This window comes from Dermacentor variabilis, chromosome 3 (assembly GCF_050947875.1).
Source record: "Dermacentor variabilis isolate Ectoservices chromosome 3, ASM5094787v1, whole genome shotgun sequence".
NCBI lineage: Eukaryota > Metazoa > Arthropoda > Arachnida > Ixodida > Ixodidae > Dermacentor > Dermacentor variabilis.
Window position 1 is genome coordinate 132,706,207 of NC_134570.1, and position 15,187 is coordinate 132,721,393.

Here is a 15,187-nt window from a genome sequence, read left to right on the forward strand (position 1 = left end):
AGTGACCTATGCCGGCGTGAAAGAGGTTCGCTCAAAAGTGGCACATGCCACATACCCATTGAACCAAGTTGGTCCGACGGTGGTGCCGAGCCGTTCCTTCAGCGCAGCAGCCCGATGCTTTGAGCATTCGACCACGCCCTGCCCAGTGAACCAGGTTGGCGACAAAATGGTCCGATACATATATATACAAGCAGGCAGGTAGACACTTAGTCCCCGGAATGGGCATGAAGCAACCGGAGATGGCTAATCGCAATAGAACAAAAATTGACCATCGCCCAAACTTCCGGTCCACGATAATCAAGACGTATGTCATACTGCACATGTGTTTATTTTGCCATTAAGCCTACAATGCTCAACGAAGGTACCACGTAGTATGCCCGTCCTCCGCCATACCAGTTAACGGTTCTGGTCGGTTCACCTTTGCAGAGGGAACTATTGGTCGAACATTTAATTGGTTTGCAAAGTGTTGTATTGGTCCCTTTTTTTACTCCCGATTGTCAAACAGACCAAGAGTACATTTTATGAAGAGCGCAAGTCCATCAAAAAATTTATGCGTGGCTCTGCTATTGCAAACACCGGAGACCAGTCGAGCTGGGGTGAAGTCCAGTGAAGTAGTGCCAAACCGCACACTTACTCTAACTTTTGCTGTCATTCCCCCAGCTCCGCTAGTGTCTGGTGTTTACGATAGCAGAGCCACGCATAATTTTTTCCACTGCGTGAAAAAGGACCGCCGAAGCGAGCGTACAGGTTTTTACCGGAGAGCAATGACATCATACCACCTATCTCCGCCGCGCCGCTCCCTCGCTAGGCTCCACCTACCCTCGCCACGTCGCTATGCTCTGCGATGCTGTTTTTATGCTCTGTTTTCACTCTATCTCAGCTCTCTCTCCCCCAGCTCGGCGAAGCTGCTAACGTCAAGACAAATCCAGCGAGGTTCTAAGATCTCCACGGTAAAAAAGTCGCAGTTTGGGAAGATTGGGACAGGAATTGCGATAGCGGATAATCGCTGTCAAAACGCTGGTGTGAACAAGCGCAGCAGCAGCTGCGAGCAAAGCGACTTTCGTGCGGTCTGTCGCTTCCACGCCAGAGCGGCGAGCACACAGCGCGCAGAAAGCTATGAGCCCGTCTGCACATCCCTTGCAGGAATATTCAATATACGGCACGGGCGACCTAACACGGCCGTGTAAATTACGCACTTGTTGGCGGAGTCGAAGCCGTCACCCTCTCTTCCATGCTGCCTCCGGGCTTTCCTCCATATATGGCGCGCGAAATTGACCCGTGATCGTCAGTTGCCCTTGTACCCGGTCGCGAAATGCGCAGTTGCTGCCGCAGTACAACACCGCCCCCCTCTCTCCCTCCCATCCCCTAATGGCCTTTCGCGCGACGGAACACATCGCGTTTGCTTTCCACTTTCTTCCTTCGTGCGCGCCGGATCGAGCCGTGATCGTCAGTTTCCCAAGCGTACTTTCACTCGCACATACAGCGCACGACGTGCGGATGCGGTGTTATCGCTCTTGGACTTTACACGGAACATCATGACGACGGCGACGCAAAAATGCGCCTGGAGTGTCCATATAATTGCTATTGCAATAAATTTGCATTAACTGCAAGACAGATGGCTTCTTTGGAAAATGAAGTTGGCAGTGGTTTCCCTAGCTATTGCACTGTACCCTGGCAGTACAAGCACTGTACAGCAAGGCTACACTCTTGGCTGCTCACGCAGTCTTCTCGGTGTCCAAAGATGGGGCGGGATCCGACACGCTGGACAGAAGATGGAAGCCCCCATCGACGGGCATCGTGATTCCCGTGATGAACGCCGAGTCATCAGATGCCAGGAAGGCGATGCAGTGGGCCACTTCTTCCGTTGTAGCCAGTCGTCCCAGCGCGTGCATAGCACTTGTCCTTTTCTCGAGCATCTGTACAGAGGCAAAGTCCAGATAAAAGAAAAAGCCGGAGAAAATCATCATTTACTGGGAATTTCAGCACGAACATTAGGTGACTCTTAAACGCAGCGCATACGGTACACGAAGAATAAGATAAATATAGCAGTCGAAGCACCTCAAAATCCCAATACTAAGGGAACACCTGTGGACGAAACAATTCCTGCCTCTTTCTGCTACATCTGACTCGATGAACCTGCGATCTCTGCCATGGTGCAAACCGCGGTTCGTATACTTCAAGGCACAATTCTTTTCAACTCATCCACACATCCCCCCCCCTCCCCCGCCCCATCTTTGCAATTTCATTTCGGACTCAACCTGCCCATCTAGTGAGCGCCATATCGCGAAGGAGCAGACGACGAATGATATTTTGCTTGGAAGATAAGAGACGTGCGCCTATATCAACGTTTGCCTTACGCGATGCATTCAGACTCCGTGGTTCAGCGTAAGTGCGGCCTTGGCCATGCAAGTTGCGTGGAGCACATGCACTCTTACGCTCCAGAAGTCCGGTATATAGTCGGATAGACAGATGCGCTTTGAGATGAGTGGTGAATTAGGCCATGCAAAATCGCAACATTTGCTACTGGAAACCGTTTCTTCTGCTAGGCTGTGTGCTACGCCACTGCTTCCGGCAGGTGAAGTTTTCCCTTCTAGTTGTATATAGCGTCTCAAAATTGAGGTGCTGCCTCCGCTGGACGCGCAAAGTCACGTTTACGTCGCGCTTCGGAAAGTTATCGGTAAATTCCTAAACCGCCGCACAGACAGCTCCTGAAATTGCTCCACAGGCTGCAAGCTCACCCCGCTTCCCGCGGATTACTGCTTCACCTACGCGAGAAGCATAAAAGTGAAGCAAAAGTTCAATGCAAATAATTAGTGACGAGGCCGCTGAGCTACGTCTACAAGGCGTAGATAGTAACAATGCACTCGATGAGTGCGCTTTGTCACCCACGCCTCCACCTGAAGTCGCCAGCACAGCACTCGACGTATCTGACCCACTGCGAGAGGCGAAAGCGCCGCAAGCTGCCACTACGACACTCGGCGTGAGAGCTTTCTCGACTGTGCCACCGACGCCACCGCAAGCGAGAAGTGCAATACTCGCCGTGTGTACTCACGCACCTACGGCACCACCGCACTCTGCCTTGGAGTCTAACACCGAGGTTTCCTTTGACTACTGCTCACCGTATAACAAATGGACTCGTCCTAAATTGACGCCGAGAGCTACGCTCACATATCTCCGTGACGCCTCCCGTCAATACTACGGATACCGAGCACGTCATGCCAAAAACCTGGGAGGCCACAAGCTGACCATGCTGAACTGCTACTGGACCCCTTCGCAAACCACTTGGACCCTCCTGGAGCTCCGTTTACTCTGAACGGGCCCTAAGAATTTTACTCTACATCTCGACAGTCCCCACGCAGCATGGGACAATTACCCATGCCACGTGGGAACTTGCCGCATTGCCGGAAACCCAGGACCTTTAGTTAGCGTCATTAAAGCGAATCTGGAAGCCTATAGTTGGTCGGGGTTTTTCGTGGGCTCGTACTCAGCCAAAAACAGTACCGCCAATCCGTCACCTAGAGGGCGTGGCCTCTCATACAGATCTCAAACGGCAGATGGAAAAGGGCTTTGTATTTGACTTTCCGGGTAAGAGAATTATGTTTTCTTGTGCATCCGAGTTAGAATTCGATGCTATAATGTCTGCGACTTACGTGTAAATCCTATTTTATGAATTTTCTGACGCAATTTCCTTTGAAAACATTCAGTTGCTACAATAAGGCACTTTCGCTTGGCGGATGGCCTAGAAGAATGAGGATGTATGCTGCACTGCCACACACATGCGTGCGCGTGACCTACTTTGCTTGTGGCGGTGGTACTTGTTTAACGCCGGTTGTCCTTGTCTAATGTCGGCAATAGCTTCGCTGTACATCCACTTTCACTGTGTGGAAGGGAGGAGGTTTTTCTTGCTTGCTACCTTGCTCAGCGATACCACACAACCTACGCCCATATACACAGCCCAATAACTGTACTCGAACCATGACATGGCGTGGTACCATGGCTCCCTGCGAGCTCTATCTCGGAGTTCCCCCTCATTTGGGCAGTGTTGGTACCCAGTTTGTCAAGAACTACCGCGAGACCCACCTGAACTATTACACAAAAGTATGCAAGATAGCTGATTCTCAAGATGAACCCCATGTGACTATAGCGTTTCATGTCAAGGATCCAACGAACAACAAGATTATTCCAAACATAGACGATCTTGGTGTCGAACTGCACCTTCTAGCCCCAGGGACCAAAAAGAAACAAAAAAGCTAGCGGGAAGAGGTCTGAAAGACAAAAAAAGAACGACTAGCTAACACGCACTATTTCCACTTCTACATAAGAAAGTGAAATTTAAGCCGCCAACTTGGCCAAGGTGCGTTGAATGGAGAATTGCGAAAACATAAACGGACGACTTCATACATCTCGAGTTTGCCAGCTCTTCTGTCTCTGCTGCTACAACCTCGACCTCGCCGTACCCGTCTAAATTATCGATTTCCACAAGGTTCATTTGCGACGATACTTTTCGAGAAGCTCCACAAAGTTTATGTGCCCGTCATCTAATCCACCGCCCATTCAGACGTCCCTACTTGGTCAAACCTCCGACTAGGGCACCAACTGCTCATATGCTACAGTGTAACTGCAATGTGCCCTAGTTGAACTACGCGGCAGCACAACCCCAGGACCTGACCGCGTTCACTACGCTATCACACGTACATTGCCTGACAAGCAACTGCAGAGCTTCCTCGGGATTAATAACAGCGCCATGGGAGTGCAGTAACATTTCCTATAGCTACAAATGTGCCCATTTACAGGAAACCACGTAACTTGAGCGAAACATTAAAATAAAATGCAAATGCCACGTATCTGGACTGAAACAATGCAATGTTGTAATTAATAATAATTAGATAATCAGCCTTAATTATTTAATATACTTCGCAATTATTAAAATTAAATGAAAAATGTTATTGAGAAAATGGTAGAGCAACATGACAAACTCTTGACACAGCTTTCTGTTGCTCAATACGTGCTACATAAAAGTGCTTTTTCCGAGCGTGAAGGAAGCCCGGGAATACACGCAAAGTTCCTCAAGCGTCTAGTCGCGCGGTAATCTTGCCTGTATTCGCGGGCTTCTTTCACGCTCCGATAGACACTTTTATATAGCACGTAGTGAGCGACAGAAAGCTGTGTCAAGAGTTTCACATGTTGCTTTACAATTTTTTCATTAACACTTTTAATCTAATTACAATAGTTGAGAAGCTATTTAATTATTTAAAGGTGATTATGCAATTATGCAGAATATAGCAGATAATCTGAGTATCTCCAAGAGATGGCAAACAACATTTCCTTGTTCGGTCCAGCTATATAGCTTTCCCACATTTTTTAAAAAATTTCGCTCATCTTAACTGAAACACGCCGTACTGCTTCTCAAAACGAAGAAGCCTCCTACCAGTCCACCAACCCTTTGGAAAAATTTCACTAACATCTTGCTTGGACAAATTCATAGAAAAGGAGGTGATGACTAGGCTGAAATGAGCATCTTCACTTTCATAAGGGTCTTGTCCATACCCTTATAAGATTCCTTCGACATGTATGTGCGCAAGATGTCACTGAAACGGCACCAGAAATGTTTTACAATGCCTAGCTCAGCGCAAATTGCGACTATTGTGGCGTAGACATCAAGTAGACGTTAGACCGTGGCCTTCACCAACCAATCATTGATCGACTCGCTGCTTCGCACACAGGCACACGCATAATTCACTATGTGGAGGATTTCATAACGGACCGTAATGTGCGTTTCGTGGGCCCGAATAGGGAACTGTCGGACCAATGCCCCGTTCAACGAGGCACGCCACAGGGCTACATCCTATGACTCACACTTTTTACCCTCGAAATGCAGCGCCCAATTTCCAAACTTGGCAAGATCTCGCACCTTAAGTAGTCTATTTATGCGAATCACATAGCGCTATTGTGTACTTATGGCAGGCCAGCTGAACAATTGAGTTTTATCCCGGACGGCCGGCATGCGATCCATTGCTACATCAGCTGCCTAGGCCTCGCGTGCTGACCTGAAAAGGCTGACTGCGCTTTATTTCTCAACTCCAATCGCAAAACAGCGTAAACTGCACGTGATTTAACTAAGCTCCATATGGCTGACCAGCCTATTCGCCCACGCCACTACATCAGGATCCTTGGACTCATATGGCAGCAGCAAGGGGGACACGAGCCACGGCTACGACAGCCTGTGAACCAGGTAAAACAAATCTACGTACTATATCTTGACCAGCGCAACACTCCACACATCAAGCCTCAAAGCGCACGAACAGGGCACGATTAGCGAAGAAATTAAATGCTCATAGATAATGTACAAATATCCTTACCGGAAACTCAACGCTACTTTACGCAATAAGGTCCAAGTAATGAAATGTAACTACCAGCGAACTGAAATCGAAGTAGCTGCTTACGCTCTTGTCAGCGATGTACATAATAACATTTAAAAACATTTAACCACGGTCCCTACCTAATGCATGTACGATCGTGTCCGATATGAACCACAACATGGTGTTCGTGGTGGAAACGGGCTTCAAGGCAGTGTACGGAGGAGTCGACATGCAAAAGATGGCAGAACTAAATGCCATTATAACTGTGCAGCTATTTATTAAACCTTTTTTTTCCAATGTTAGCACTGCTATGCAATTGTGGTTATCCTTCGACCACGCGTACCGTGCTGTGGCTCATATTGAACATGACTGTAAACTTATAAAAATGTTTATTTAAAACAGCGCCAAAAAACACGGACAAGGGAGGACACAGGACGTCCTTTGTCCTGCCTTGTCCGTGTTTTTTGGCGCTGTTTTAGATATGAATGATCCGCACCAACTAGCTCGCACACAAACCCTTCTGAGTCATTATAAAAATGCTGAGCAGAAATATAGTGGAAGCGTGCTGCACAATTAGGCATAATGGACGAATACTGACAAATTGGTAATTATGAATAAGAATCTAGCATGAATAATACTGTTGAATTATACGGCTCTTGCCTCCATGTGTTCCTCGACGCTGACCTCAGGTCTTTTTCCAATAGTCGTCTTGACACCACCCGGGCTGCAAAGAAAACGCAGGTAGTTCGCACTTCGCTTTGCCTGTCATCTTAGCCTATTTGCATGTCACCTTGATACTTGCTAGTAAGATGGAACGTGCCGCAAAGATCATCATTATCAGTTATGAAAGTTCACTGTAGAACGCAAGCCGTGCTTATTATCTCCGGTGTCCCGTTCTGTGTCAGCTAACTCTATCAGCCCTACGAAGCTCTTCGGTATTTACATAATCATTGCAACATACTTCAAAGAAAAAGTCGATTCTTTGCATCCGCTGTTTTTCTTTCGGTTTGCGGCGTTGGAAACACGTTGAATATTGCAGTTGCACGCCTGATGAAGAACGCATACAAAGGGCAGACCCCATGCTTATGAATCCTTAGGCACCGGGATAGCAGCGTGCCTCATTGCTATCGGGGAAACCAATTACAGCCTACGTCTCACGTGTCGGGACATGTCACGGCCTCGGTGCGATGCCGCCGTTCTTGCCACATTGTCGTCACACTCTTTTGCAGCACCATGACCATACTATATAAGCAAAGTAATTGAGGTGTTCACATCAGCGTCAGAACACGCGCCCAGTAACTGTTAGCTGCTCCTCGTACATTCCTTCAACGTCGATAGGTGGTGCAACAAGGGGCCCCTCCCACCAAACAGGCGCAGCGCTACTGGAGGTGCTGCTGGATCGTTCATGGTCGTGGCTTTTGGGAATCAGGGATTCAGCGATAACGCCGATTTCCTTTTTTCAAAATTCAGGAGCGCTGTCCATGCTTGACATCGCAAACTTCCCAGTGCATATGTCAATTTCAGTTTGCGCGTCTGAATTAAGCATTAATTCAGCATTTCTTATGGCCGACCTGTGACCTGCATATTTTCGCTCACAGGTGTGCGTCCACTTTGCTTTTAGTCGACAAATTACCCAAGTGTTCCAGAGGCTGTTGATGCACAATCGTATAACTTTGTGCTCCATTCAATTGAATGGGCGGGACAGCATCGGGGAGGCGACGCTGCAGCGCGGGGTGCCCCACTCGGAGAGGAGCTGCCCCTACTGCAGGGGACACTCCAGAGTCAGCCCTCTACAGAGTGGCCAGTGAGTGCCAACACATATTCTTCCATACACGGGGGCCATTACCAGCGGCATGATGCCCCGCAAACTCACTCCGCGCACGCCATCACAAATGTTGATTAAACTACAGACGTGGCGTAAAGCGCGCAGTCTTAAAGGGAAGCTGAAACACTTTTCGAAAAAAATGAGTTCTCTGCGGCATTCTACAGTTTTGAGTCCCCTGAACACGAATATCTGGTTAAAGAAGGGCGGAAACAAATGCAAGCGGCTGTTTTTTCAAGAAAACGCGCACCAGCGCCTCATAGCATCGCGTGAACGCCGCTGTTCCCCGTGATTGGTTGGGGCCACTGTGACATCACTCGCGGCAGTCGCCGGTCGGCGCCGCCGTTTCAGAGCGTAGCACGCTGTTCTGTTCTGGCTTCATAGCTGAGTTGTAAGAATTATGCAACGTTCTCGCCGTCTCGGACAGCTTGTATTTTCGCCGTACATGTTCGAACCGACAGCCGATACGGACAACGATGGCGGCAACGGCGGCAACGCCGATGTTGAGCGTGCCAACATCGAGAGCGATTTGTGCACCTTCTCGCGCGTTGGAAATCTTAGCTGGTACGTACGTTCTTTTTTCATGTAGCTGCACGTTCCAATGACGGGAGAAAAAATGCGCTAATGTGTCACTGGGAACTTGCTGCTGGAATAATGCCGAAGCACTAACCTCACATTAGATTGTAAACGCGGGTGAAATTCCGCGATGTCAAGCACCTAGCCGCTGCTTGTCTAAAGTCCCGTGGTTTTTTGAGTGTTGATACACGATTGCGAACATAAGTGCCGCGTTTCAAAGCGCGCACATGCAGTGCTGCGAGGTACAGTCACGGAAGTAGCTTATCATACACATCCAGAGATGGCCAGAGGTATTATATGTGCAATATTCATTCTATGGTTCGACGACTTTGCGATTCTGGCTCGATCAAGAATCGGTATGCGTGCTCCATGCTAGTGTTGACATAAAGATATTAGGCAGTTTTAGCACCGCCGTGTGGTAAACACTATAACTGCAACCATACGTCGAAGGTCACTAGGCAAGCCTATACTCCATTTCATACCTCAGGTGCAGCGCTGTGGTAGCTACGCACGAAGTCCGGTCACCAAAGTTTATTACTGCGCACGTTTCCGTCTATGCTTCGCAGCGTGCCAGCGGCGTTTGCTCGCGCGAGCATGCACGTGAAGCTGCCGCGACGGGCAGCTTCACGAAAGAAGTTTACGAAAATCGCAAAAGAAAACAAACATGAGCGGCGGCGGCGGCAGATCTCTCGTAGCGTCGTTCAGTAAAGCGCAGGACGGAAAGATGCATGCCAGCACATGCCAGCACGCCGGTACAGGCAGCTCGGTCCCCGCGAATGACGTCACTCTCGCCGGTTCTCTCCTTTGGCAACTACCTCACCCGGCGCTCCGGGAAGCGATGGGCGCGTGTCCACGGGGGTGATTTTGAAAGCGATTTCCGCCCCTTATATTAACAAAACGAAGAAAAAAATTTCGGAACCGTAAATTATTAGGTCTGTTCTTCCCAATCCCAGCAATTCATGGAAATTGAAAACCGTTTCAGCTTCCCTTTAAGGCGCGAATATAGTGCTGTGTAAAGGTACGACTTGCGGAAATAAGCGCGCGCAAGGCGGCGCGCTTACAAACGCGCGCCGCTAAAATCGCTTTAGCGGCAAGAGTTCTCTTCCGCGCGAGGGTGGGTCCCGAACCCATTTTTTCGCGGCCTCTCGTTTCCGCAAGCCAGAGCGAGCCAATCACAGGCGCCGAAGTCGTCACGTGGGCGGCGTGGCCAATGCTCTCGTCGGCGAGCCCGACCGGCGCGCGCGCCGTATTTTCTCGGCGGGCTTCATTCCCGCGCTGTCATTTCCGAAGCATATCGAGAGAAGGCGAGAACTCTTGCCTGCCCGCCGCTTTCCGCGATCGCGAAACCGCAGTGGTGTGGCCTTCGAAACGCGCCGCGCGTTTTTGAGCCCGCCGCCTTGTGCGCGCTTATTTCCGCAAGTGAGGACGTACGTTAAGGCGGACACACGCCACGCTGACCTCACGCAAAACTCGCTATTGGCGGCGAGGAGTTACGGAGTCGCCATCTATCGGAAGCGCCTCGCTGGCGTAGTATGAGGGATCACGTGGCGCGCTCCTCATGGGTTTTGATGTCAGCGCTCACTGAAAACACCACGCGCGAGCTCTCCCGGACATTTCTGTAAGTACTTTCGAAACGAGAGAAGTTTTTTACTGTCTAAATAATAATCTTGGGCAAACTGAAATCACAGACTCGTTTACAGACGCTATCTCTTTACCGAATACGTACTAGTGAACGCCACTGCGCGCGGTCGCCGCGATGGAGACTTCCGAACCGGCTTTCTTACGTGAAAGGTGGGTAAACGCTGAGAGCAAACTATGTGAAATATGTTCTTATAGTGTTTGAATAACTAAATGTAGCGTAATAGAATGAAGCCTCAATGCAGCAGTCGCACAGATTCGCAGCGACCGACTGCGCGTCTGCATGCTTGTCCGCGCACTGTTTCGCTTTCGCCGCGTGCGCGCTTTCGCACCGTGCCATGAGCTTTAGGCCGCAGAATATGAGCATTTGACAGTATACAAGCAACCATTGTTGCGTGGGCGCTATCAGAGCTGCTCAAAAATAATTTCATTGTAGAGACTTCAACGTGATGTGCCGTCATGACGATTCAATCTTTTTTTTTTTTCTTCTAAATTCTTGGACGTTTCAATATTATTTCTCGAGTTGCGTCGCACCGTATGTTTATTGGTGTTTTCAGCGTGCGATTTCCCGCTGCTTCTTTTTTGTAATCCAGTGCGCAGAATTCATAACACGAACATATGACCATATGCCATGCTTTTTTTAATGTGCTTCTTACCGCTCCCTTTCCACTCCAGTGAACTTGCCAGTATCTATAGCATCGACAAGTTCATAGACCAAACCGTCATGACATTAGTCGGGCAGCGGATTCGGGCGAGCGTCTCAGCGCGCGTTTTCTGAACATCGCAGACCCGGCGCCGTAGCAGAAATCTTCCTCGCGTCTGTGCTCGCTGCATACCCGAGTTGTAGCCGATTACTATTTGCCAGTTTTATGTTTCGCGAGCCAAGCTTCACGCAGCTTCTTGTCCTGCTGCTACGTATGAATGGCTGACAGCGGGCTCCGTTGCGTACGTCCGGCACTGCGGCACCGAGCAGTAGCCTACCATGTTGCGCACCTTCAAAGGCAGCCACTACCTATTCTAGTGCTTTCAGTCGTTGTAAAGGAGACACTCGAAGCGGGAATATCTCGCCACTAAATGAGGACCGCAGCGTACAAGGGAATTTAAAACTCGTTTTCAGCTCGCTTCGGCACTCCCGAAGCAGCCGACGCGTCCGCTATGTCCACGTGATCCCTCCTAGCACGTCACGCCGACGGTGGCGCCAGCTTTTCCAGTGGTGGAGCTCGAGGCCAATACCCGAGCGTACCGCGCGCTATCTTGGGTGGTCGGCAGCAGGCTGGCCTACAGTTCACGTACACCGAAGCGACCGTTGTACCCCGTCTGCGCCTTCGGCAAACAAAAAAAGCGCTCGCTCACCCCGCACTTGTGCATTCTTGTGCGCTGTGACGATAGCTAACCGCCGCGTTGCTGTGAGCCGCGTGCAACGTGCTGAACTATAACGTGACCTAATTTCGGGGATCCTGACGTTGCCGACATTACGTGTCGGACTTCGTCGGCCGCGGCCTGGAACACTGGGAGTGCCGGACTACATCTGCGCCTTTAGGAGCAGGCGGCCGGCCAATATGCTGTAGTATGCTACGTCAACGCACCAAGGCTCCTAGAGTCGAAACTCTCTCTGTGCTATTAAAGTAAAGGCGTCTAAAGTGCTGACTTTCAGTAACAATGATATAAGTAAATGTACAATCAAGGAAGCTGGAACTGAGTATTTTTATATAACTGTGTAAATAATAATTTTAATTGCAGTGTTTACCGTCCTGGGACTACGCAGTGGGTTATGACGGGTGCTGAGAAAAATCTTTTTGAGCCACCCCGGCGTGAGTTTCGCCTATGTTGTATCCTACCACAGTTTCAGCGTTAGAACGTTGGTTTAAGAGAGCAATAATACATGCGCGTTCTCAGCGCTGCGATTGTAGCGTGCAAGCGAGTAGTCTCTTGGGTTTCTTCCATATTTTGCGACGTGTCTCTCTTAATCAACATTTTTTTGCAAGGAGACGAGGACAGCTAGTGCGACGTAGACATCACTAAGTGCTTTGATATGCTTTGATACGTCTCCCTTTTGTCCGTGTCTGCTTGTGCAAAAATATTATTCAAATTCGCATGCCAACACGCCCAACACACAGCTGTGCTTCAATTTCTTTGTTATATCCGATATACATAATTTAACTAAAGCATCTTGTAAAGCATCTGATAGACATCAGATGTTTTACAAGATGCAATTTTCTCACTGAAAATTCTGCCGTAAATTCAACACTTGGGAAGTTGGCTACTCTGGAAGTGCAGACAAAGTTCCAGATAAATGAAAAAAAAGAAAGAAACTGTGCGCTAATATTTCGGGCCAAGCAGAAAACTTTTGTACAAAAAAACAATAAAATGTTGCTTGAGTAAACATCTAATACTATTTAATTAGTATTTATTAATAAATTTTCTGAATTGTCAAACACTGGAAATTTGCTTCAGCGTATCAGAAACACTACGTAGACTATGGGTCAAGTTTTCTGCACTTAGCTGAAGCATTTTAGGTGTGAAATTCGTCTTTGCACAAGCGATACGTTGCACCTTACCGGGATAAATATTCACTTAATCCGCAGAAAGAGAGGCACGTACTCTTGGGTCGATTAGGCTGCTTGTTCTCAGTGGCTATGGTGTTGGGCTGCTGAACACGAGGTTGCGGGATCGAATCCTGGCCACGGCGGCCGCATTTGGATGGGGGCGAAATGCGAAAACACCTGTGTGCTTACATTTAGGTGCACGGTAAAGAACCCCAGGTTGTCGAAATTTCCGGAGCCCTCCACTACGCCGTGCCTCATAATCAGAAAGTGGTTTTGGCACGTAAAACCCCATAATGTTTTTTATTAGGCTGCTTGTTGATTTCCACGGAAAGGCAAATGCAGTATGATGAGTGCATTGTTACAACGCTTATTGACGGTGCTGAAACGTTAATGCTAATAAAGACACTAAAATACCGAGATATCATTATGTGCATAAACATATTAAACTCTTATCGAGGCATTGCAAAGCGATTCGTCTACCCTTAAGTCGCAATGCAGAAGCGCTCCAACTTTCCGTCGGCAATTTATCATTTCACTAATGCATCACATATTGCGGTGTGTTGTGATACCACTGAATAATTTGTAAACCCCGTCCAATAAATTTCATTCTCATCGTGAAAGTTTATCATTGCTCATTATTATGCAAATTTTGTGTTCATGGAAACAAAGTATATTCAATTAATAATAATAATAATAATAATAACATAGCAGAAGCTAAGGACCGTTCAGGGACCAGTTGAGCGATAAATGACAGGTGTGGCAGACACATGAAGATAGCAGTACAAATTGGAGGGGGCCGCTGATGGTAACTTGGATCCCAAGATGTGTCATAGTTAAGAAGATTCTTTCTATTCGTTATCTTTGTTAATCACCGTGTCTTTGTAAATCACACGGCCTCCCGGAGGAGGCCCTCATGCCTCCAATAAGCATACGTTAATCTGAGCTACAGCCTATGCACGATGCTTTCGGAGCCCTTGTAAATTTGCCTAACGACCACGAAGCCCGCATCTATATTGACAGCTTCAGCGCACGTAGGCAGCTCAAACACTCTGCGTGCTTGTAAGCAGATTCGTCTTGTTCTGTCCTCACGTGCAAACGCAACCATTCAGTGAGGGAGCCACATGGTCATGACCAGAGCAATGGCCCTGTGGACCTCAATGCCGACTTTCTCGCCGTCTGCGATCGTTGACCTTCCCTCTGACCTTCACTCTATTCTCGTTGCCAGAACATCTATCCTGCGATCGAGACACGTGTTCTCTCGACCCGCTCCCCTTCCCCCGCCCGTCTGCTCCTTCTCCTCAATCTTTCTCCCGTGAAGAGCGGGCCGAGGCGGCTATTACACCAGGCATCACTTGCACTTAGGCTCAACTATTGGGGCGAGCTCCACCACGGGAAAAGCTGGCGCGATCGTCGGCGTGACGTGGCATGACGGATCACGCAGACACAGCTGCCGTGTCGGCTGCTTCGGAAGCGCCGAAGCGAGCTGAAAACGAGAGTTTAAAGTCCCATCTGCGCCGCGGTTCTGATTAAGTGGCATGCAGCATGCATGCAAGGCGTGCAGCATGGTAGGCTACTGCTCGGTGCCGCAGTGCCGGACGTACGCAACGGAACCCTGTATCAGCCTTATTCACACGTAGCCGCAGGGTGAGGAGATGCGTGAAGCTTAGCTCGCGAAACTTAGAACCGGCCGACAGCTACCGGCTACAACTCGGGTATGCAGCAAGCAAAGACGCGAGGAAGATTTCTGCTACGGCGCCAGGGCTGCGCGATATTCGGTGAATAGCAGAAAACGCGTACTGAGAGGCTCGCCCGCGCCCGCAGCCCGGCTAATGTTATGAGCGTTTGTCTATGCACTTGTTGATGCTAGATACTGGCAAGTTCACTGAAACGAAAAGGGAGTCTGCAGCAAGTTCACTTTCGTCGCACACGATCTAGGGGTCCGGCCTAGCAAGACGGAGACCTCCCTAGTAGAAGTCATCCCAAGTCAATCCAACATCTCCAGCATTTCTATACTTAACGTATATAGCAGCACGAGCGATCACAGACAACGTTTCAAAACCATCATCACTAGGGCAACGAAAATCGCCGGAAACTCTCCACTGGTTGTGGCCGGCGATTTCAACGCCCCCTTTCACGCGTGGAACTACACGCACGACACGGTCAAGGGCAGAAGCCTGTGGCAGGAGGCGGGAGATGCGGGACTCTCTCTATTGACGGACCCAGCCTTTCCCACCAGACGTGGCACC

At 49.1% G+C, this 15,187-nt stretch overlaps 1 protein-coding gene across 1 annotated transcript in view; it reads right to left on the minus strand.

The window, feature by feature from the left end:
* Positions 1-1,715: 1,715 nt before the first annotated feature.
* Positions 1,716-15,187, minus strand: part of LOC142574764 (meso-2,3-butanediol dehydrogenase-like) — a 50,575-nt gene continuing 37,103 nt past the window's right edge. The window contains exons 8-9 of the mRNA XM_075683782.1: positions 7,020-7,083; positions 1,716-1,916 (exon numbers count right to left, since the gene is read on the minus strand). Of these exons, the coding sequence (XP_075539897.1) occupies positions 1,716-1,916; positions 7,020-7,083 (265 nt within the window). The remainder of the gene's footprint in view (positions 1,917-7,019; positions 7,084-15,187) is intronic.